Below are 22,525 nucleotides of genomic sequence, written 5' to 3' on the forward strand. Positions count from 1 at the left end.
ATGTGGCCGATTTCTTAAGACCGGGCTCGCCATGCTGAAACTCAAAAGAATGACTATCCGAGAGGGGAAAAGTTTGACCCTCCTTCGTGGGTGTAACTGTGCTGCCTCCCGACTTATCTTTTCGAGCAGGTGACGATTCAGCGATGGGTGCCTCGCGAGCTGCTGCGTCTAATTCCTTTTGTAAGTTTCGGATAATGGTGTCTCCTTGCTCCATTTTCTCTACGTTTATAGCTCAGATCTGGACTCCTGGGGGTAGATATGGTGTTTTTCCCAGAAGTTATATACCCAAGAATTCAGAACCGCTTCCTACAGACGGCGCCACTTGATTTGGTCCGTGAGGCTTTCTTCTTCTTCAAGGCACGAAAGAGTCCTCCAACGGGTGTACCTGCAACGCCGGGGGGTGATCCCGGCGGGAAAGCTCCGACGATCAAGTTAGTTAGGTGTTCTCAAGATATTTTTTATGGTAATGTAAGTACGTAAGTGTGTGTGGAAAGATGATGTTTCCCCTATTTATAGATGTTCCTTTCTTGGCCTCCAAGGTTTCCTTTTTAGGGTTTTTTCCCTCTTTTAGTTTATATTTTTTTGGCCTTTACAATTTGGGCCTGTTTAGGGTTTACGCACCTCTTCTTCGTTGTACTTCGGTTATTCTTAGCATTGGCTACGAACCATGGTATTCCGAAGTCTTAGATCGTCATTTAGAGGTCATAGTTTGGTGTCTTTTCTTGTGGTAGTGAATCGGTTCTCCCTAGTTCGTATTTGTTTACCTTGGTCAGAATGGCCCGTATCAACTGGGACAACTATTATTTTACGTGATCCCCGATGTTCCCTTCGCTTTTCCCACCACAATGATAGACGAAACCCCAGGTTTCGATACTCCCTGGATCGATAAGGAGCTGCAAGGCTTCATAGATCGCATGCGACCAGGGTGGTTTCATGGGGAGAATTTTACTAATGACTCTGATAAAATTAATGTCTTGAAAACTACAAATTCCATATTTTCTATATCTTGGAAAATTGGATATTTATTATCTTTGAATATCTCTTTGTTTTCTCAAGAATGTCTTTTGATATTACGTAAGTTCTCTATATATAGAGACTCCATGTAATCAGATTTTCAAAAAATAAATAATAAGAAAAGTGTCTACCCAAACTAGAGGTGGCCTTTGTTCATATTCTTATCCACCTAAATTTTCAGCAAATACAAAATATAAACTTTAGTATTTCTCAATTCCAACAGAGTGGCATCAGAGCCTGGTTGTTCTTACAACTGGGGCGTCAAAATAATTCATTAAAAAAAAAAATCAGCCATGGCGAGTTCGAGCAACCAAGTTTCGAAAAATTTGCAACCGTCATTTCCTCTCTTCAGTGGAGAAAGTTATGATTTCTGGTATGTGAAGATGAAAACAATATTCATCTCACATGATTTATGGGAGTACGTAAACCAAGGATTTGATGACCCGGAAGATACTACAGGCCTTACAAACGAGCAAAAGAAACAATTAAAGGAGCATCAGAGGAAGAACGCAAATGCTCTAAATCTCATCCAACAAGGAGTAGCTGAGACAATATTTCCCATAATTATCAACGCTTCAAAGGCAAAGGAGGCCTGGGATATTCTTCAAAAGGAGTATCGGGGCAACGACAAGGTCAGAGCCGTGAGACTCCAATCCCTGCGAAGAGATTTTGAAAATCTAAAAATGAAGAATGATGAGAGTTTAAATGACTACTCATCGAGAGTTGTGGATATTGTAAATCAAATGAAGACACTTGGCGAACAAGTTGATGATCGAAGAATTATCGAAAAAGTTCTCATTAGCTTGCCGGAAAAATACGATCCGATTGTTGCGGTGGTAGAAGAGACCAAAGATATTTCAAATCTAAGTTTGGAAGAACTTATGGGTTCAATAAAGGCGTTCGAGCAAAGATTGAGTAGGCGTTCGGAAAAATCCATTGAAAGCGCTTTTCAATCCAAGCTCACTATCCCAAGGCGAGATAACATTATCGGTGATCGAAACAACGGCGATTCTTACCGAGGTGGCAGATTCGGAAGAGGAAGAGGTCCAACTTCCAGAGGAAGAGGAAGAGGAAGAACCAACTTTGATCGAAATTCCAATTTCGAGTCAACTCAACAAAGGTGTGGAATTTGCAAAAGAGGCAGCCATGTTGATAAAGATTGTTGGTTTAAAGGTAAACCATAGTGCAACAATTGCAAGAAGTTTGGGCATGTTCAAAAGGATTGTCGAGTCAAGCTTAACCAACAAGCCAATTTTACCGAGGAACAAGAATGTGAAACGATGTTCTATGCATGTCAAACGGCAGTGGAACCACAAAACCAAGTTTGGTTTATCGATAGTGGTTGTAGCAATCACATGACAAGAGACAAAAATATTTTTGTCAAGCTCGATTCAGCCACAAAATCTCAAGTCAAGATGGGCAACGGAGAACTAGTCAAAGCCGAAGGAAAATGAACTATTGTCGTCGGAAAGAATGGAGGTAAAAGATGCAACAATGATGTTTTGCATGTCCCAGATTTGGACCAAAATTTGTTGAGTCTTGGACAACTTGTCGAGAATGGATATTTTCTCGAATTCGGAGACTACCAATGGTGCAAAAATTTTGACAAGAATCGTCAATTTGTAGCAAGAATCAAAATGCAGAAAAATCGCAGCTTTCCTATCTCTTTTGGCTACCCAAATAATGTCGCTTTGAGAATGGATGTTGTCGATGAATCTTGGTTGTGGCATAGAAGGCTTGGGCACTTAAATTTTCAAAGTCTTAAGAACCTAAAAGAGAAGGAGATGGTCTATGGGCTGCCATCTATCAAAGAAGTGCAAGAAACGTGTGAGGGATGTGCACTCGGAAAACACCATCGAGAGTCATTTCCGAAAGAAAAAGCTTGGAGAGCAAAATCACCGCTGGAGCTTGTTCATACGGATGTGTGTGGGCCAATGTCGACTCCAACTCATGCCGGTAACAAGTATTTTATCATTTTCATTGATGATTTTACGAGAATGACTTGGGTGTATTTTATGAAACAAAAATCTGAAGTGTTCTATATTTTTAAGAAATTCCAAATGTATGTCAAAAGACAAAGTGGGTTTCTTTTAAAAGTTTTGAGAAGTGATAGAGGAGGTGAATATAACTCCAATGAATTTAACAAATTTTGTGAGGATATTGGTGTCGATAGGCAGGTTACCGTTGGCTTCACTCCACAACAAAACGGAGTCGCTGAAAGAAAGAATAGAAGCATTGAAGAAATGGCGAAATCGATGCTTTACGAGAAGGGATTGCCCAAAGATTTTTGGGGCGAAGCTGTGTATACGGCGGTCTATTTGCTGAATAGATGTCCTACAAAAGCCTTGAATAATAAGACTCCTCTCGAGGCTTGGAGTGGGAGAAAACCATCCTCGAGTCACTTGAAAGTTTTTGGGTGTATTTGCTATGCCCATGTTCCAAAAGAAACGAGGCGCAAGCTTGATGAAGTAAGTGAAAAATGCATCTTTGTGGGTTATAGCTCAAAATCAAAGGGCTATCGACTATTTCATTTGTCGAAAAATAAAGTCATTGTTTCACGAGATGTCTTATTCAATGAAAAGATGGCTCATGACTAGAAAGAAAAGGATGTACAGGTTCAATCTTACTCTTTCGAAGAAGAGAAAGAAAATCAAGAAGATGAAGTTGAAGATGAGATTCCAGGGGAGGTTCCTCCAACTACAAGTCCACCATCTTCTCCATCAAGCTCAAATTCTTCTTCTCCGAGTTCAACTCCAAGAAAAATGAGAAGCTTGAACGATATTTATGCTAGATGCAATTTTTGCATTACTGAACCAGAAAATTTCGAAGCAGCAATAAAGGAGGAAGCATGGAAGAAGCCATGGAAGAAGAAATCCAAGTTATCGAGAAAAATAAAACTTGGGATTTGGTGAAAAGACCTCAAGACAAAGATGTAATTGGGGTGAAGTGGATTTTCAAAACGAAGCTTAATCCTGATGGTTCGGTTCAAAGAAACAAAGCAAGGCTCGTAGCAAAAGGGTATTCTCAACAGCCCGGAATTGATTTTCAGGAGACTTTTGCACTGGTGGCTCGATTGGATACGATTCGGACACTTATTGCATTAGTCGCTCAAAAGGGTTGGTTTTTATATCAACTTGATGTAAAATCGGCTTTTTTGAATGGAAAATTGGAGGAATATGTGTATGTCGAGCAACCACAAGGCTTTGTCATCAAAGGAGAAGAAAGCAAAGTGTACAAGTTGAAGAAGGCGCTATACGGGCTAAAACAAGCACCTCGAGCATGGTATAGCGAGATTGATTCTTATTTTCTCAAGAAGGGCTTTCAAAGGAGCAAAAGCGAACCAACCTTATATGTGAAGTCACAAGGTACTACCGATATTCTTATTGCTTCACTTTATGTTGATGATTTGGTGTTCACCGGAAACAATGGTGAAATGATTGAAAGTTCTAAAAGAGACATGATGCAAAAATATGAAATGAGTGATATGGGTCTCTTGCATTATTTCTTGGGTATTGAGATTTGTCAAAACAGAGATGGCAGCAAGGAAGTGGATGTTTCGATTTATCGAAGTTTAGTTGGAAGTTTGTTGTACTTGACCGCAACAAGGTCGGACATCATGTTCGCTACAAGCATGTTGTCAAGATTCATGCACAAGCCAAGTCAAAATCACTTTGGGGCTGCAAAAAGAGTGCTACGATACATTCAAGGTACTCTTGATTTTGGTATTTTATATGAAAGGGGTGTTGAAGCAAACTTGCTTGGGTTTTGTGATAGTGATTGGGCTGGATGTGTTGAAGATATGAGAAGCACATCGGGCTATGCTTTTTCTCTTGGTTCGGGAATATTTTCTTGGGCATCAAAGAAGCAACAAAGGGTGGCACAATCATCGGCCGAAGCCGAGTATATTTCGGCATCTTTGGCAACCTCTCAAGCATTGTGGCTAAGGAGGATTTTGGAAGATATTTGTTTGAAGCAAAAGGGAGCTACAACTCTCTTATGTGACAACAAGTCAGCTATTGCAATGGCAAAGGATCCCGTCTATCATAGTCGAACAAAGCACATTGCAATCAAGCATCACTCTATAAGAGAAGCTGTTGAAGATCGTGAAATTCAAATCAAGTATTGCAAGTCCGAAGAACAAGTTGCTGACATTTTCACCAAAGCTCTTCCTAGAGACAAGTTCGAGTTTTTCCGTGAGCTAATCGGAGTTACGCAAGCCATTAAGGGGGAGTGATAAAATTAATGTTTTGGAAACTACAAATTCCATATTTTCTATATCTTGGAAAATTGGATATTTATTATCTTTGAATATCTCTTTGTTTTCTCAAGAATGTCTTTTGATATTACGTAAGTTCTCTATATATAGAGACTCCATGTAATCAGATTTTCAAAAAAGAAATAATAAGAAAAGTGTCTACCCAAACTAGAGGTGGCCTTTGTTCATATTCTTATCCACCTAAATTTTCAGCAAATACAAAATATAAACTTTAGTATTTCTCAATTCCAACAGACTCGCGGATGCTAACTCACTTCGGTCTACGATGGCTGAGCCAAAAAGCGACCCCCAATCGGAACTTAAGTATAAGTTTTGCTTTGTTATTATTATTTTTTTTTTTTTTTTTTGCGTGAGCCTCGCTCAATCACTTTTGCTAACTATTTGATTTGCGGGGATGGAGATCAGTCATTTGTTCTACGGCGATGCGGAGACGTTTGATGTCCTGCCGGAAGGTCGCGCCGATCCAATAATCCCTACTCATATAGGTGATCTCCCGAGGCCCGCCGAGACCCTGCCAGAGGTCCCATATGATGTCATGGTGGTGGCAGAGATGGACACCTCTGAGAAAAGGGCCAAGAAGAATGCTGATCTGGCTACGAGCTCGCGTAAAAGGAGCAGAGCCAGCTCGACTCCTAGATTGCCCGCGGCAATTATCGCGGGCTCTGGGTCTCGGGCTCAAGCCCAGCTCGGCCCGGTCCCTGTTGCGTGAGGGATTTGCTTTTGCCGAGTGTGAAGATGCTGCAGAGATCGGCAGGCTTCTTCGCGAGATTGCGAATAACTGTCGCACTCATCCTCAGCTCGCCCTTCATTCGGGGAGCGCCTAAGGTCTCTCCTAGGCCGGTTGTCCTGGGGTAAGGATTGAGTGTAATTTCGAATGGCCGTGGTGATCATGGTCTCCACCTCGTCTCTGGTGTACGTACGTTCATTGGGGGGTTGGGCCGGGGCCATGGCCGGTTTTCTCGAAGCGGCTTCACCACTTTGGAACTCGAAAGAAGGACTACCCGAGAAGAGGGGAATCCGACTTTCCTTTTCAGGCGTAACTAGGCTGCATCCTGACTTGTCCTTCAAAACAGACGACGGATCGACAACGGGCGTGTCGCGAACTGCTGCATCCAATTCCTTTTGTAAGTTTCGGGCGATTGTGTCTCCTTCTTCCATTATTCTCCACGTTTATAGCTCAGATCTGGGCTTCCAGGGGCAGATCTAATATTTTCCTGGAAGTTGTGTTCCAAAATTCTAGAACTTTCCCACAGACGGCGCCACTTGATTTGGTCCGTAGGGCTTCCTCTCTCCTTCCAAGCGTGTGATCCGGATTCCGGTGAAGAGACCTGCAACGCCGGGAGGGGTTCCCGGCGGGAAAGCTCCGACGATCAAGTCAGTATTATGTTTTTGGAGCGTATTCGTGAAAGTGCGTGTAAAAGCATGTGTGTAAATAGTATAGTGCCTTCCCCTATTTATAGATAATGAAGCCTTGGTCTACAAGGTTTCCCTTTTTAGGGTTTCTCCTTTCTCTCAAGTCACGTAACTTGGGTAGAGATGGCAATGGGGCGGGTATGGGGCGGGTTTTGCAATCCCCATCCCCGCCCCGCAATGGAAATCCCCATCCCCATCCCCATCAAAAATCCCCACGGATATTAAAAGAATCCCCATACCCGCCCCATAAAATCCCCACGGGTATCGGGGCGGGTAAAAATCCCCGTCTATTTTTTTTTCTTTTTTTTTAATATATAAATATGCACTTTACTTATAATTTAAAGGTTTATTTCAACAAATAAATCATTATTTAATTATAATACTAATATTTAATTATAAAATGGAAACCTAAAAATCCCCATTTTTAACTAATATTTAATATATTACTACTATTTAATTATTTATATTTAATATTATAATTAAAAAATATATATTATATATATAAATAATGCGGGGCGGGTACGGGGATGGGTACGGGGCGGGTCTACGGGGCGGGTATAGGCAAACCCATCCCCGTACCCGTACCCGGTCAAAAAAAAAATTCAATCCCCATACCCGCCCCATTTTTTTTCGGGGCGGGTAATACCCGAAAATTTCCGGACGGGGCGGGGCGGGTCAAATTGCCATCCCTAAACTTGGGCTTTTATTACTTTGGGCCTGTTTTACCTCGTTTTTGTGCTGAGCTTGCGAGCTATGGTATTTTTACGTCGTTACTGAGGTGCCATAGTTCGACACCCTTTCTCATTATAGCGAGTTGGGCCTTTTTGGTTCGCGTTTATTTGTTTAAGTCAGAATGGCCCGTATCAGGAACATAAGTATAAATTTTGCTATGTTATTATTTTTTGTTTGCGTGAGCCTCGCTCAATCATATTTGCTAACTATATAATTCGCAGGGATGGAGATCAGTCATTTGTTCTACGGCGATGCGGAGACGTTTGATGCCCTGCCGGAAGGTCGCGCCGAGCCAATAATCCCTACTCATATAGGTGATCTCCCGAGGCCCGCCGAGACCCTGCCAAAGGTCCCAGATGATGTCATGGTGGTGGCAGAGATGGACACCTCTGAGAAAATAGGCAAGAAGAATGCTGATCCGACTACGAGCTCGCGTAAAAGGAGCAGAGCCAGCTCGACTCCTAGATTGCCCGCGGCGATTATCGCGGGCTCTGGGTCTCAGGCTCAAGCCCAGCTCGGCCTGGTCCCTATGCATGAGGGATTTGCTTTTGCCGAGTGTGAAGATGCTGCAGAGATTGTGATTTTCTAGGGAAGATGAAGTTAGAGAACCGTCTTAACTTGTCTGACTATTATATTGGCAAGGTAGCATGGTCACCCACGGGTTTCCTCCCCTCCTTTTTTTTTTTTTTTTATTATTATTATTATTAACTATCGGTGTCTTGTGTAGTTACAAAATGTGTGGGCGACCTGCCCAAGCCAGAGTGACGGCACATTGCGCGAGGCGTATGAGCGCCTGAAGGAAGAAAGAGGAAGTTTGCGGGCCGACAAGAATAAGCTGGAGAAAGAACTCGAGGCTTTGACTGAAGAAGTGGAATCCACTCGCGTGGAGAAGAAGTCGCTGCATGAGAAAGTAGCGGAGTTAGAGAAGGAGCAAAAACACTTGTTGGACCAGCTGGCTGAGGCAATGGATCATTCGGCCAAAAACTACGAAGCCGGTCGCCGTGCTGGTCAGGACGAATTTCTCCATACTCCTCGTGGGATCCAGTTTCGAGATGAATATGTGCAAGCTCTTCTCGACCGCCTATGGAAATCCATGCTCTTCTTCACCAAGGCTGTTCCTATGTCGCGCTTTTTCTATAGCGAGGGCGTCCGCGTGTCTCAAGCAGCCATCGACGCTGCGGGGTACCCTTTGAAGCTGGATGAGAAATAGATGGCTAAGCATGTGAGCAAGAACATCCCAGGTTTCGAGGGGGACTTGACTGAGAAACCAACTTTGGCTTGGTGGGAGCCCATCTTTGCGGCAGTTGCGAATCCTATATGCCCCAAGCCTGCTTCTAGTGAGCGAGCTGATCCGCCCAGGAAGTCTCCGAGAAGGATGATGAAGATGACCTCACTCGCGAGGTAGAAGATTACCAAGATGCTGGCGAAGGAGATGCGGACCCGGTGGATGATTCCGTTGAATAAACGCTTGTGATTCTACTCTCTTGCTTATCTCCGTTTAGCAATGAATCTTCTTTTCGTTTTTTGACCGTCACTTGCATTATTTGTGTAGCGGATTAAGTGTTTCGTTGGGCTTTCGATTGTGGTTTGTATGTGCTTTGGGACCTTCGACTTTGTGAAGGTGCAGGTCGCAACTCCTGTATTTTGGTTTTTGATCTCGTACTTTTAGTTAATTGGGACCTGCGACTTCGAGAAGGTGCAGATCGCAACTCTTGTACTTTATTTTTTAATCTTGTATTTTTGGTTAATTAGGAACTGCGACCTTGAGAAGGTGCAGGTCGCAACTCCTGTTTCTTGTTTGTTGTGACTAAATTAAAAAATGTGTCTCGATCAGGAATGATTGTGGGAAATTCTATCCATATGGTAATGACGGATCATATAACATGACCGGAGAAGGGCCGGGTGCAGGCTACAGTATTCTGAATTTCAAAGAATATTAACGGCTGTTTCTATCGGGTAAGTAAAGCATTAGTTATACTCTTTTAACTTTCCTTGCAAGTTATCCACTCGTTCTTGCTTTCAAATACCAACTCACTTTTCCTTTCCTTTTTCTTTTTTTTTTTTTTTTGTTTTGTTTAGATGATGATAGGTTTCATCTTAGTCATGGCCGAGGAGGAGAAGAGGCGTGAGACAGAAAGGCAGTATACGGAGGAAAAATCCCGTCTCAAGGGAGACCTACAACGCGAGAGGAACGAGTTCAAGGGCACGAGAGTTGAGTTGGAGAGCACGCGGAAAGCGCTAAGGAGAATCAATGCAATGCTGCGCATTAAGGAATTTAAGTACAACAATGAGATGCTAAGTGGGAAGAATTTCTTGGCCTCACCGGCCAAAGGGTAAGGAGTTTGTTGCTAATCTAATTAGGGCGAAGGCCGTTAGCAAGTATATCGAGCCTCGCCAGACTTCCAGGAGGAGGCCATGCAGAGGGCGTTCACTATATACGATGATGTCGTTCGAGATTGCAGGTGCCAGCTCAGCGAGACTAGTAGCCGTATTGGATCGAGTTGATGCTAGTTGTGTAAGTGAAATATCAATGGCATTAATTTATAAATTTATTCAGTACATGATCAGGGAAATACATGATTTTTTTTTTCTTTTTCTTTTTTCTGAATTATATATATATTTATATTTTTATTAGTAGTAGTACATATTTTGAGACGACGATCGATCGTTCTTGCGCCTCGGTTCAATATAAGGCTCCATAGTACATCTTTTGGACCTTTAGACATAATAAAAACTATGCTATAATATACTACCCCTAAAAAAACATCCATGTTTTTTGCCACCTTTTTATAGTGGTGAATTCCTTTCACCATGGTGGCTATTTTATGGAAGTGTTTTTATGCTCAAATGTCACATGCATTTGGCATATATCCCCAATATTATATATGTATACATATAAGTTTTTGTGTGTGTGTGTATTAGAAATTCGAAGAAGTCCTTGAGCTTTCGTAATCGTGAATCTTGATAACTTTTTCGAAAGCACCAACCAAAGCCTCCACCTTACTCTTTCTCATCTTAACCAATTTGCTCGCTGTCTCTTCAATCACGATGTTGTACAATCCCGTCGTATTCATGTTTTTCCATTCGATACCCTGGCGGCGAAGAGAGCCCTTTGCAGAATCATTCTTCTTGTGAACGAACTCCCTATCGGAACCTACCCTCCTCAATCCCTTTTCCGTTACCGATCCTTCGCTTCCGTTTCGGGCTTCTAGAACCTTCCCTCTCCTGAATTTCAGCTTTCTCGGAGAAGAATCGGTTTCTTCTGGAGTAATATTTGCTCTTCCGCCCCTTGTAGTAGTAGTAGTAGTAGTAGTTCTGCTCTTGTTCGAATCCACTTTCCGATCCTCGCTAGGGGCTTTTTCGTCTTTTTGTTCAACCACGTGTATTATCTTCTCGGGGACGTTTTCGTAATTTGTTTTCTTTGCCTCGGGTTTCACAGCACGTGTCTTGATTGTTTTCGACTGAGGAAGAAGAGCCCTTTTAGGTAATGAGCTCTTGTTTGTCTTGAACTTTGGTGTTGGAGCCTTGAACGATGGTTTTGGCAAAGACGAACGAGCCGGAGGCAGAGAAGTGGATTTCTTGCTTGTTTTAGGTGCTGCTCTAATTACGTCTTTACCCCCGTTCGTACGTGTTCGTATGTTACTCGAGCCTTTCAAGAATGTCCTAGTTGCTTCTGCATTTTTCGCTTGACTAGGTTCCGGCTTATTAGTAGATGGTAATAAGACCTTTTTGACCTTGTGATTCTTGTCCGATGATTTCTCCTCGGCCGACACATTTTTCACGTTGCTGTTGTTTTTCGGTTTTGGGCTAAGAGGAGGCCTTGTTAATTTGGGTTGAAGTCCGTGTTTCGGGCCGTACTTGCAGAAGTCGTGGCATGACCCAATCGAAGCTCGGAGGTAATTTGGAATTGGAATTGGAGTTGGTTCGGTGATTTTGACGATCGAGTTGCCGGTTGAGAATCTTCTTGGATGGCTGATTTTCTGCTCTGCTTTCTTCATGTTCATTGGGATGTTGTTGCTTGACATTTTTGCCATTTTGGATGAATAATCAAAATCTGCAAATTAATGGTCATAAATTATTGTACTGAAAATAGATTTGAATTCAGTTATAAAAGTTCAATGATATGAATTCATTCTACTATAAAGATTACTTTTCACTTGTATATTCAAATAACAAATGTTTAATTGATCAAAAAAAGAAAAATAGATGTTTATATTCATGAGAAACCCGAAATCCGAAACCTAAAATAGTTGTTTCTGAACTCGAATCCATTGTCATACGAAATACAAATCTCCGTCAAATCCTATTTATTCCTTTTCTATTTCAATTAGAAAAAGAATAGACATACCAAGAATTCACAGAAAATCATTCATCAAAAAACATGTGATAAAACTTCATTCTGCCAATTATGTGCTGAATAAATTAATTAATGACGTCATTAACATATTTGAGGCTACAATACTAAAACAATTATGAATATTACCTTTGTAAGAAAAGAGTTGCAGAAAATGGTTGAAAAGAGATGGAAGAACTTGGTATTGATAAAAAGTAGAAAGAAATGGAGACTATAAATAGTTTTCTTAGCTAGATTTCGAGGGGGGGTTTATGGGATACTACTTGTCATTACCACATTAATGCAAAATGTTGGATAATATCATCATTTACTTTAGTTGAACTAATAATAAAACAATTAATACAAGTTAAAAAAGATATTGTGAGTAAATTAAGGAGGGCCAATAAAAACAAGAAATTGAATTTTGTGTTTGGAGTATGTAATTTTAAGTTTTAACAGTTGGAGATTATGTTGGGATTGTTTGTTTCAAAGAATTGTTAGTTTTGGCACATACTATGTATGTCAAATCAATGCAAAATGGATTTGGTGTGATATTATTAAGGGTAAATTACAACCACACCCCTGAGGTATGGTCAAATTACGAAAAACCCCTCTTGTTTGGATAATTACATCTCCCCCCTCAACTATGAATCTTCTTACACCTTCACCCCTTATGGTGTCAAATTCAACATAATCACCTAAATTCCGTGGAATGTGCTCTAGTTTGTACTCGTTTTGTGTAAAAAGACAGTTTCTAATGCACCACAGACTGATATATACAAGCCAAAAAACACATATTATGATCATCTTGCTTCAAAATGTGGAGCAGGAATGCGATAAAACGGGTACAAAAGTGATAATATTCCATATAATCAAGAAGATTCCACTAAATTTGAAACCGCAAGGATGGACGTGTAAAAAAATTTATAATTGAGAGGGAATGTTGTAATTATCCAAACTGGAGGGGGGTTTTCGTAATTTTATCATACCTCAGGGGGTGGTTGTGATTTACCATATTATTAATTTAAACCATTTATTGTGTTCAATCGAATATGTGAAAATGCAATGTTGTCATAACTGGACCGGATCGGTCGGTCCGATCAATTGAATAGAAACCGGGTCTTTGTCCCGGTCATGTTCAACGTAAAGGAATCGGATAAGTTGTAAAGGAATCGGATAAGTTGTAAGAAAAAACATATTGAACCAGAACCGCGGTAAAAAAGTATATTGTCTCACCACCGGGTCTTTTGTGGAGCGGGCAGCCACGGGTTTCGGATGGGTTTATGTAATGTTTTTACCATTGTAGGACGGGGCGGGTGCGGGGAATGCAAAACTCACCCCATTGGCCATCCCTAAATTGTAAACGTTTAAGCATTTTTTTGCTCACTCAAACTTGATCATTTTTGCACTTTAAACCTTCAAAATAAATTTAGACATTTTAGCTCCCTCAATCAAATTATTTAATTGAAATTGAACAATTTATTCAACTATTTGATCAACATAAATTAATTCATCTAATCATCTGTTGGTTTGACAGAAAATATCTTCAAGTGAAGAACAAAGTTAGTGTTCATACTCCAAGCAAATGTTGGACACCTAAAATACAGAAATATTTCACTCTTAAGAGATGACAAACAATACAACGACTTGATGACGATAAATTAAAATTTAAAAAAAAAAACGAAAAAGGACTGGATCAATCACTTGAGGAACCATCATCATTTTCGTGGTCTCGTACAACCCTCTCGAGAAATTTCTTCCTAACTCCATCAAGAACAGCTTCCGTAGATTGTTCTCCACCATGGCCATCGTTCAGCACCGGATCCACCTGGCACAAAACCAAGCCAACACTTTCAGGCGTGCATCTTCGACCAAAATTATGTACCCCCACATGAGTTGCCTTCACCGCACTGTTATTGTACACAAGTATAGTCGGAAGATTCCGATCGGGATAGTTGGGAATGCATTCAGTTGATATTATTTTGACGAATTTGGTGGCGGGGTATCTCTTGGCCAAATCTTCTAAGCATTGCAAAAGCAGGCGGCACTCTGGGAACCCGTCTTTGTACAGAAGAACGACTACCCAAACGTCTTGTGGAGCTTGTGAAACTTCGCGCACAAAATCGGAACCTGAAATTGGAATAAGTGAACCGAATTTCGCAATCTTGACTGCCTCTCTCATCTCGGACAACCTCTTCTTCCTTGTCACAATCAAAATTGAAAACAAACTCAAATAATCAGTGTTGTTAATTATTTCATTTTGAATAGTGGCACTATTTAAGTTATCATCTCAAAATTGAAAAAAGGAACTGAATAAAGATACTCATAATCTATGCAAATGAAGGTCGACCAAATTTCACATCTTTTTCCGGTTCATACTCTACTCTACCAAAAAAAATTATAAAACCAACGAACAGAAGAGACAGATGCTTTTTCATTAAAAAAGTTGCCGGAAAAAATCATATCGAACCGAAATACATTATTAGCTGCAATTAAACTAGGGATTAGAGAGATAATCTGTCAAAAGAACCATTCGATTTATCCTCAGATAAAAAACTCGAACTTCAATCTTGATCGGAAATCCGAACGGATAAAGCAATTTGTAAATTGATTTAATAAAGGCACCATATAAGTAATCTTCTGAAAACTGAATAAAGGTGGTTCCTTTGTGTTCAAATACATCTTTTTACGCCTATATATAAGATTGGTATACCAAAAATCTAACCCATAATATATGCAAATGAAGGTCAAACAAATTTCACATCACTTCCAGTTGATGATACTCTATTCTACCAAAAAAAAAAAAAAAAAGAGGAGAGAATCAATGAACAGAAGATGCAGAAGCTTTTTCATCGAAGAAATTGCGGGAAAATTTCAATCTAAACGAAATAAATCAGCTGCAACTAAATTAGGGCTTAGTGAGAAATCTATCAGAAATCGAAATTTGTGAATTGATATAATTAATTAATACCTGTAATCTTCGAGGAAGCGATCGTCGTCGAGATCGTCTTCGAGATCTTCAAGCTCTTCCTCGGTTTTGTTGTCGATCCAGGATTTATCTTTGGGCTTGGAATCCTGGTCCTCGGCGGGGGCGAAGGGGGCCGGCTTGAAAGGAGGCGGCTTGGCGGGGAGATTTCCGAGTTTCGTCTGAATATCGTCCCACTGCGTCGACGATCCTTCCAGATCCTTGTATATGAAATGGTAATCCGCCATTGATGTGGGGTTTTCTTTTCTCTCTCAGAGCTGCGATCGGGATCAGAGAATTATGTATCTGTGGAAGAGGGACAAGGGTGCAATTGATATTTCTTGTAATTGATCTACTTTCTTCAAATTTAATTATTTATTTATTTATTAATAAAAAAATAGATTAAATACAAAAACACCCCTGTACTATGAACTTTGTATCATATACCCCCTTTACTACACATAAATACAAAAACCCCCCTACTGTTATATTTTTTCCAAAATCTGACGAAAATACCCCTGCTAAGCCTATAAATATAAGCCTTTGTTTGAGTCATTTTCCACTATATTTTTTAACATTTTCGGTCAATTTTACTTGGAAAATTTTGATATTTTTATTTTTTTCTCTAAAACATTTAATTACTTAGATTTTTTTTTCATTTTCTGAATAAAACCTTTTATTTTTGTCATTTTGAATTTCTTCATTTTTTTTCTTAAATGTCTTCCGATAGTTCAAATTCTCAACAACCATAGGATTGTAAAGATGTTTGTAATCTTATGATGTTTGAACCACCGGAAGACATTTAAGAAAAAAGAATGAAGAAACTCAAAATAACAAAAATAAAAGGTTTTATTTGGAAAATTAAAAAAAAAAAATCCAAGCAATTAGATATTTTGAAGAAAAAAAATATAAACACCAAAAAAAATCCACGTAAAATTGAAAGAAAATAGTAAAATATAGTGAAAATGGCTCAAACAAACCTTTATATATATATATATATATATATATATATATATATATATATATATATATATATATATATATATATATATATATATATATATATTGTGTGTGTGTGCGCGCGCGCTTGAGTAGGGGTATTTTCATCATATTTAAAAAAAAAATGTAATCTAAGAGGAATTTTTGTATTTATGTGTAGTACATGGGATATATAATACAAAGTTCATAATACAAGGATATTTTTGTATTTAACCCTAAAAAAATCAAAGTAAATTATAAAATAAATACATCTTTCTCTTGTTTGTGTACTTAATATACATATTTAAATTATCTAGATTACAAAAATATTTCTCTTTCTTTTTCAAAATAACATTTATGCTCCTCAATTTTTCACGATTTTGACATTGACGCCGTTTGGTCAAGATCTGTAAATTACAAAAACACCCACACACATGGTTTATAGAACTTGACCAAAATGTAGACCAGGTGAGCGGGTGTATTTGTAATTTACATGAGTGGGTGTTTATGCAAATTACAGACCTTGACCAAAAGACGTCAAGGTCAAAATCGTAAAAATTGACAGAGAGGGTTACATTGAGATAAATTTATAAGCGAGGGTAAATCGATGCAATTGAAAGTACGAGGGGTAAACTGGTTCGAGATCATAGTACAAGGGGAAAAGTGGAATTTGCCCTCAAAATATTCACAAAAACATAGTATGCTTCAAAAAGATACCCCTCCACTGAATCAAAACTTTCATTCCTTCACAACTTACGAGCTAAAGAACAACAAATTTACGAGCTCTACGCCTATAACCTTCTTGCCGTTTCCTTACCTTCCCCCAATCCTTCACAACAGCCATTTTACACCGTGTAGAAAACCTCCTCAAAGTCGAGCTCGTTGGCTTTCGTTCCACACATGCTTTCTTGACTCCTTCATTTGTTTTCAACGGAGCCGTTTCAAAGTCCTTACGCTGCCTCGTTCTCCTTGTGGGGCCCACCCCAGAACGAGAAGAAACACCTCTTTCCTTCTCAAGATCGTCATTTTCTCGAATTGAAGAAACAATTTCAGCAAACCAGAATAGACGATTCTCCGAGTTCATCAGTGGCTCGGTTATTGAACAAGAGATTGTGAGTAAAGTCTGTGCAGCAACTATATCGGGTCCCACCGACAGCTGTCCATCCACTGAATTGCCTCGAGGGGGAGAGCACTCCTCGTTATCTGGGCTTACGGGCCCCACCAAAGATTTAAGTGGACAAGGCTCGTCCGCAAGTACTACCGCACTGTTCAAGTCGATGATGTAAGTTTCGGTTTTCAAGAACTTGTCATCGTTGATCTTCGGGTGTAAAACGGGATTATTGTCTTCAACACACTTCCCTTTGCTAGTTGCTTGGTCACAGGCAGAACTACTGCTACAATCAAGAACTACAGCAGTAATTTCTGGCTCGGAGAAACAACTGACAGGTGTACAATTCAAATCGAAACGCGCTGAAGAATCTACACCACGCGAGCCGCCATCAACAGAAACATATGGTTCGCTTTGTGCGGGTTCGTTCAGATCAATAAGACACGGTTTTTTACTGCTATTGTGAAGTTCAAGACCGGAGCTTTTTTCGTCTACTGTACTGCTTGTTGACTGCAGAAACTTGACTTCATTGTAACTGTTTTCACTTACGAAAGGGACAGGGTTGAGGGTCGTGTGTTCTCGAGATTTTGTTGCAACAAAATTTGGAGTTTGTTGAATGCTATTTCCGAGGAGCCAGCTTGTTGCGTGTTGTGACGTCGTTCGAGACAAAGAATTACACGATTCTGATGTTTGAGATTGTAAATCTCGTGCCCTCGTTTCACGCATCAACTCCCTCTGTCTTCTGTACAGTCGATGAAGTTCCTGGACCTAAAAGAACAACACGAAACATGATTCCAGCAATAAACTTCCAACACACACACACACACACACACACACACACATAGGTTCTGAAATAAGCCTGAAATTAAACTCGAAAAACACTCGAGTTAGCTATGTCGTTTACGAAGAAAAAAAATTTATTCAATAAACCAATCGCATATAACATTCTGCAGCTAAGAAACGATGAAGCTATAGAAAGCGAAATAAACGGAGTAATTTGATAGATATACCTGATATCTGAAAGTGGATTCATGATTCTGCATTATCTGACTCAGCACCGTCTTATCGTAACCTAAGCACTGGTTCGTATTACTAAGTGGCAAAGAAACGTTGTTGTAGACTCTTTCTTCTCCATAATTAGTATTACTATCAAATCGGTGCAAAGAAAATCCACTTGCACCTAGGTTAAGATCCCTTGCATAGTAATACACAGGAATACACTGCATATTCGCTTCGATTCACCTACAATGAGGATACGATGATTTTAGTGTTATGCAGTAAAATAATACACCAGCATGCTTTCAAGAATCAAAAAACGAGTTCTTCCAAATATAGGTTCGAAAGTCGTACAATACGAACCATAAACCTCAAGCAGTTCGAAAGATCAAGACATGAAAAAGATCGATCATACAATACGAAACTCCGACAAGATTCTTTGGTGTGTATTATAAGTAATTTACATTTCAGCTTAAAGAAAATCTTTCTTCTCCTAAGGCTCGTTTGGTTGCCTCGTTTGGTTGCCAAGAAAAGATTAGCAAAGATAAAATTAAATAACCTAATGAAACCCAATTATATTACAGACCGTTCGAAGATCCAATTAAAAAAAGGCTTAAGAAAAGTCAAGATAAGACATGACAACATAAGTTATTTGGGATACCAAACATCAAACAAATTCCCATTATTTAGTTAATCATGGCTAATCTCCCCAACCAAACGAGGCCCGATAAGATTAAATATTGTCGGAATGCCAGCTAAGCAAAATAAACAAATTTTGAAAGTAAGAATTAAATTAATCAATGAGAATCTGTTGGTAGCATTAGGCCAAAAGAAACCCCATAAGAGATCAGAGTGTAACAAGATAAGGAAGGGGATATTAAAAATAAATTAAAAATTAAAAATAAAAAATAAAAAATAAAAAATAAAAAAATCTGATCATGCAAAGATATATCACATCATCAAAACCATATCAGTCTAAGCACAAATCCCAAAACTCTACATCAGAAAAGAGAAAACAAGAAGAAACACAGTGACACGCAGTGGGGCGTATTTTGAAAAAGAAAACCGACCCAGATGAGAAAATGAACAGAAGATCAGAACCCATTAATCAATTTCTGAGAAAACGAAGAAAAAAATTGGAAATTTTATTTACCTGATAAACGAAAGATGAAATAAAAACCAACTTAAAATCCACTGCTTCACGACGAAAACAAGAGCATATGTTTTATGATATTTCAGTCAAAATTGAACAGACACACTTATTATATTGGAGTAGAAGGATAATTATCACAGAGAATAAGGAGGAGAGAGAAACGAAGAGAGAGAGAAGAAGAAGGAGAATGGAATGAGGTCAAAAACTTGGAGAGAAAGCTGACATTTGGGGAAAGAGAGGAGGTGGGAGAGTTTTGAGTGGTGTGTAAAAGAGAAAGGAAGCCATGAAAGGAGGAGGTTTTAAATTTGTCAACAAGCAAAGACTAAATAAAAGAGAAGAGAGAGAGAGTGTGTGTGCTGTGTGTTTCTGTGTGTGAGAGAGAGAGAGAGAGAGAGAGAGAATTGGGAGTTTCTGGATCTGCTGGGGCCTCACACACACACACACACAGACAACACAAACTTGGGAAAGAAGGTGGGAGTGATGATAGAGAATAACTTACATTAGAAGAGTCTTGGGATTTGTCAATAATTGGGTCCCACCCAAAGGGGTGGGTGTGGGGGTGGGGGCTAAAGGAGGGGAGTGGGGGTGTGTACCTGCACTTTATAGTTTACTTTCTAGATAATTGACGGAGGTGTCGTTAAATTACGAAAAATAAACTCTGTGTTTTGGAACTTATAATTATCCTGTCAACTATGAATTTTCGTAAATGTTTATTCTTGTTGTGTCAAATTTAGTGAAATTTTCTAGATTATGTGGAACATTTTTATGTTTGTACCCGTTTTATCTCTTCGAGCTCCACATTTGGAAATAAGATGATCATAAGATGTGTCTCTTGACTTATAAAAATCAAATTATAGTACATCAAAAACTGCATGGTCGTTGTAATTACCCAAACAAGAGAAATTATTTCATAATTTGAATTTATGTCAAGGGATTGACCGTAATTTACAGTTATTTTATTGGAGTATTTTTCACCTTCAAACACACATTGAGATGTGAGAGATGTTCCAAAATATTTTTGAATAACGATAAGGGTAAAATACACTTTACACCCTTGTACTATATACTCGGTAACACTTACCCCTTGTACTTTAAAAAATACTTACCCCTCAATCTAACGGTCAACTTATTTTATTACTAACGGTGTTAGTGGGGAAAAAAAGATTATTAAGAAATGACATCTTAATTGCGGTCACAAAATTGCTATTCGCGGTTTATAACAAAACACCCCAAAACTTTTTAAAATATTAAAAAAACCCCCAAAACTGCAAATAGCAAAAAAAAAAATAAAAAAAATTCGAAAATTCGAAATCAAGCTTGAAGAAGGGTTGGGCTTCGATTTTTTGATGTAATTTCGACTCTTTTATGTGTAATATGCATTGGGTAGGTCGATTACGGAACCAATTTCATGTTAAAAAACCCTACAAATCTATTTATAGGTCTTTTTTTTCGCAAAAAAATGTTCGAACGCCCAAGGCGTGTACGAACGCCCGTTCCCGGGCGTTCGTACACGCCTTGGGCGCCCATCTTGGGCGTTCAAACATTTAAAAAAAAAAAAAAAAAAAAAAAAAAAAAGAATTTGCACTGGACGCCCAACTCGGGCGCCCAAATGCAGCTTGCACGCCCAACTTGGGCGTGCACTGCATGAATGGGCGCCCAAGTTGGGCTTTTACGCGTTTTGGGGGGGGGGGGGGGGGGGGGGGGGGGGGTTGGATTTTTTTGGGAAGTTTTGGGGTTTTAGTGAAATAAAGTGTTTTTTATGGGGTTTTGTTATAAACCGCAAATATCAATTTTCAAACCGCAAAAAGCAATTCCCTAATTTTATTAGTAAAAATTATATGATCAAATTTAATATAAATTTAATAATTCCTAAGAAATGACACCTTGTTTTTATTAATCTTTTTATTTTTTTTGCACTGTGGATGGAATATATTAAATAAATATTTAATATGTATATTTTTTCAAACATTGGATTAAAATATTTACTCATTAAACATGTATATTAACAATTGTTATTCTATGGTACTATTTTTTTAACATATACGTTAATATTTTATTGGATTTTTTATAACATCAAATTTTATTTAACTTGGCCTTTTAATTTGGGATTAGTTGTAGGAAACTTAATGTTACAAATAAATATTAATTTTTAATTTACATGTTTGATGAATTAAATAATTTCATCCAAGTAAACGAAAATTACACTATCTAAATATTAATTTTTATTTTAAACATTTAACGAGTAAATAATTTTTAATCCAAGATTTGAAAAAAAAAAACATTACTATCTTATATAGTTATTTAATTTTATCATAGTACATGTATTATTTTTTAAATGAAAATAAAGTGGTGTCATTTATTAAGTTTAATTGACAGGCGAATAGTTGAAGTTTAAATAAGGTCTCATTCTTCACAGGCGCTCCACACCATTCTCAAAAACTTTTAGCGAATAAAAAAAATTGGACGTAATCTATATATAATATAAAAAGAGGATATATGCCCTTAATGATTGACATGTGGCATATGATGATGTCATTTGTCAAAATTGCTTAGTTGGAGTTCAATTGCTTATGTGGATTCTTCAATTGGTGAGTTGTCAATTTCATTTTGGTATGTATTTAAGTTATTTCCTATTTAATATTTATACACTCATTTAAACAATTACCACATGTATATATATTATTTCCAAAGTTAATATTTTAAATTCGAAAAAACAATCTTATTTATATTTTCAGTATTTCAAAATATATTTATTGAAAAAATTCATGATATTCAATTTTTTTACGAATATTCAATAATTTTCAGAAAAAAAAATATTTTTTGATATTCAAATATTAAAATAAAGGAATACAGTTGTTTTTTTTCAATATTTTGGAATATTCGAATATCCATTCCATTAAAAATAATCATAAAAAATATTTTATTTTTTTAATTGTACTATTTAATCTATATATTAAACATTACCACATATACATATATTCTTTAATGTATTTAATCTATATATAAATTCGAAAAATATTTATTCTTTAATGCATAATATTCATTTTTTTTTATATTATGTATATATTTTCAATTTTTTTTAAATAACGTATATATTTTCTTAATTTTAAAAGATTTTGAAATTTTTTGAATTCTACGCAAAAACAATTCGATATTTTTATTATAATAATATTCAGAATCTTTTAAAATAAATTTAATGCATTAATATATTTTATAAATTTAGACTCATATATTTATTATCTATATATAATATAAAAAGAGAATCTATGCCCTCAATGATTGACATGTGGCAAATGATGATGTCATTTATCAAAATTGCTTAGTTGGAGTTCAATTGATGAGGTGGATTATTTAATTGGTGAGTTGTCAATTTAATTTTGGTATGTATTTAAGTTATTTCCTATTTAACATTTATACACTCATTTAAACAATTACCACATGTATATATATTATTTCCAAAGTAAATATTTTATAAATTCGAAATAAAAAAATCTTATTTATATTTTCAGTATTTCAAAATACATTTATTGAAAAAATTCACGATACTCAATTATTTT

General features: G+C 37.8%; 5 protein-coding genes across 7 annotated transcripts; 2 read left to right on the plus strand and 3 right to left on the minus strand.

Moving 5' to 3' along the window:
- The first annotated feature begins 1,307 nt into the window (after positions 1 to 1,307).
- On the plus strand, positions 1,308 to 2,468 carry LOC148771219 (uncharacterized). The gene is made up of 2 exons (XM_088817542.1): positions 1,308 to 2,187; positions 2,320 to 2,468. Exons 1-2 carry the CDS (start codon positions 1,308 to 1,310, stop codon positions 2,466 to 2,468), a joined length of 1,029 nt encoding a protein of 342 aa, XP_088673668.1.
- A 5,543-nt stretch (positions 2,469 to 8,011) lies between these two features.
- LOC105973435 (uncharacterized) lies at positions 8,012 to 10,030 on the plus strand. 3 transcript variants are annotated; one of them, XM_088816963.1, is made up of 5 exons: positions 8,012 to 8,077; positions 8,163 to 8,905; positions 8,988 to 9,131; positions 9,270 to 9,391; positions 9,515 to 10,030. In XM_088816963.1, the coding sequence occupies exons 1-2, from the start codon at positions 8,030 to 8,032 to the stop codon at positions 8,643 to 8,645; spliced, it is 531 nt and encodes a 176-aa protein (XP_088673089.1). In that variant the 5' UTR covers positions 8,012 to 8,029; the 3' UTR covers positions 8,646 to 8,905; positions 8,988 to 9,131; positions 9,270 to 9,391; positions 9,515 to 10,030. The 3 variants fall into 3 exon arrangements, with proteins under 3 accessions (XP_088673089.1, XP_088673088.1, XP_088673090.1); XM_088816962.1 differs by having other exon boundaries at positions 8,163 to 9,131; XM_088816964.1 differs by having other exon boundaries at positions 8,196 to 9,131.
- Positions 9,997 to 12,160, minus strand: LOC105973594 (uncharacterized). The gene is made up of 2 exons (XM_012998628.2): positions 11,919 to 12,160; positions 9,997 to 11,489 (listed from the first exon to the last, which is right to left on the minus strand). Exon 2 carries the CDS (start codon positions 11,467 to 11,469, stop codon positions 10,354 to 10,356), a length of 1,116 nt encoding a protein of 371 aa, XP_012854082.2. The 5' UTR covers positions 11,470 to 11,489; positions 11,919 to 12,160; the 3' UTR covers positions 9,997 to 10,353.
- A 1,086-nt stretch (positions 12,161 to 13,246) lies between these two features.
- LOC105973560 (uncharacterized) lies at positions 13,247 to 15,085 on the minus strand. Its single transcript, XM_012998596.2, has 2 exons — positions 14,740 to 15,085; positions 13,247 to 13,969 (listed from the first exon to the last, which is right to left on the minus strand). The coding sequence occupies exons 1-2, from the start codon at positions 14,979 to 14,981 to the stop codon at positions 13,465 to 13,467; spliced, it is 747 nt and encodes a 248-aa protein (XP_012854050.2). The 5' UTR covers positions 14,982 to 15,085; the 3' UTR covers positions 13,247 to 13,464.
- A 1,255-nt stretch (positions 15,086 to 16,340) lies between these two features.
- LOC105973558 (uncharacterized) lies at positions 16,341 to 19,441 on the minus strand. Its single transcript, XM_012998594.2, has 3 exons — positions 18,969 to 19,441; positions 17,830 to 18,061; positions 16,341 to 17,587 (listed from the first exon to the last, which is right to left on the minus strand). The coding sequence occupies exons 2-3, from the start codon at positions 18,043 to 18,045 to the stop codon at positions 16,472 to 16,474; spliced, it is 1,332 nt and encodes a 443-aa protein (XP_012854048.2). The 5' UTR covers positions 18,046 to 18,061; positions 18,969 to 19,441; the 3' UTR covers positions 16,341 to 16,471.
- Positions 19,442 to 22,525: the final 3,084 nt, after the last annotated feature.

This window comes from Erythranthe guttata, chromosome 4 (genome assembly GCF_056151865.1).
Source record: "Erythranthe guttata isolate IM_541 chromosome 4, IM_541, whole genome shotgun sequence".
Lineage (NCBI taxonomy): Eukaryota > Viridiplantae > Streptophyta > Magnoliopsida > Lamiales > Phrymaceae > Erythranthe > Erythranthe guttata.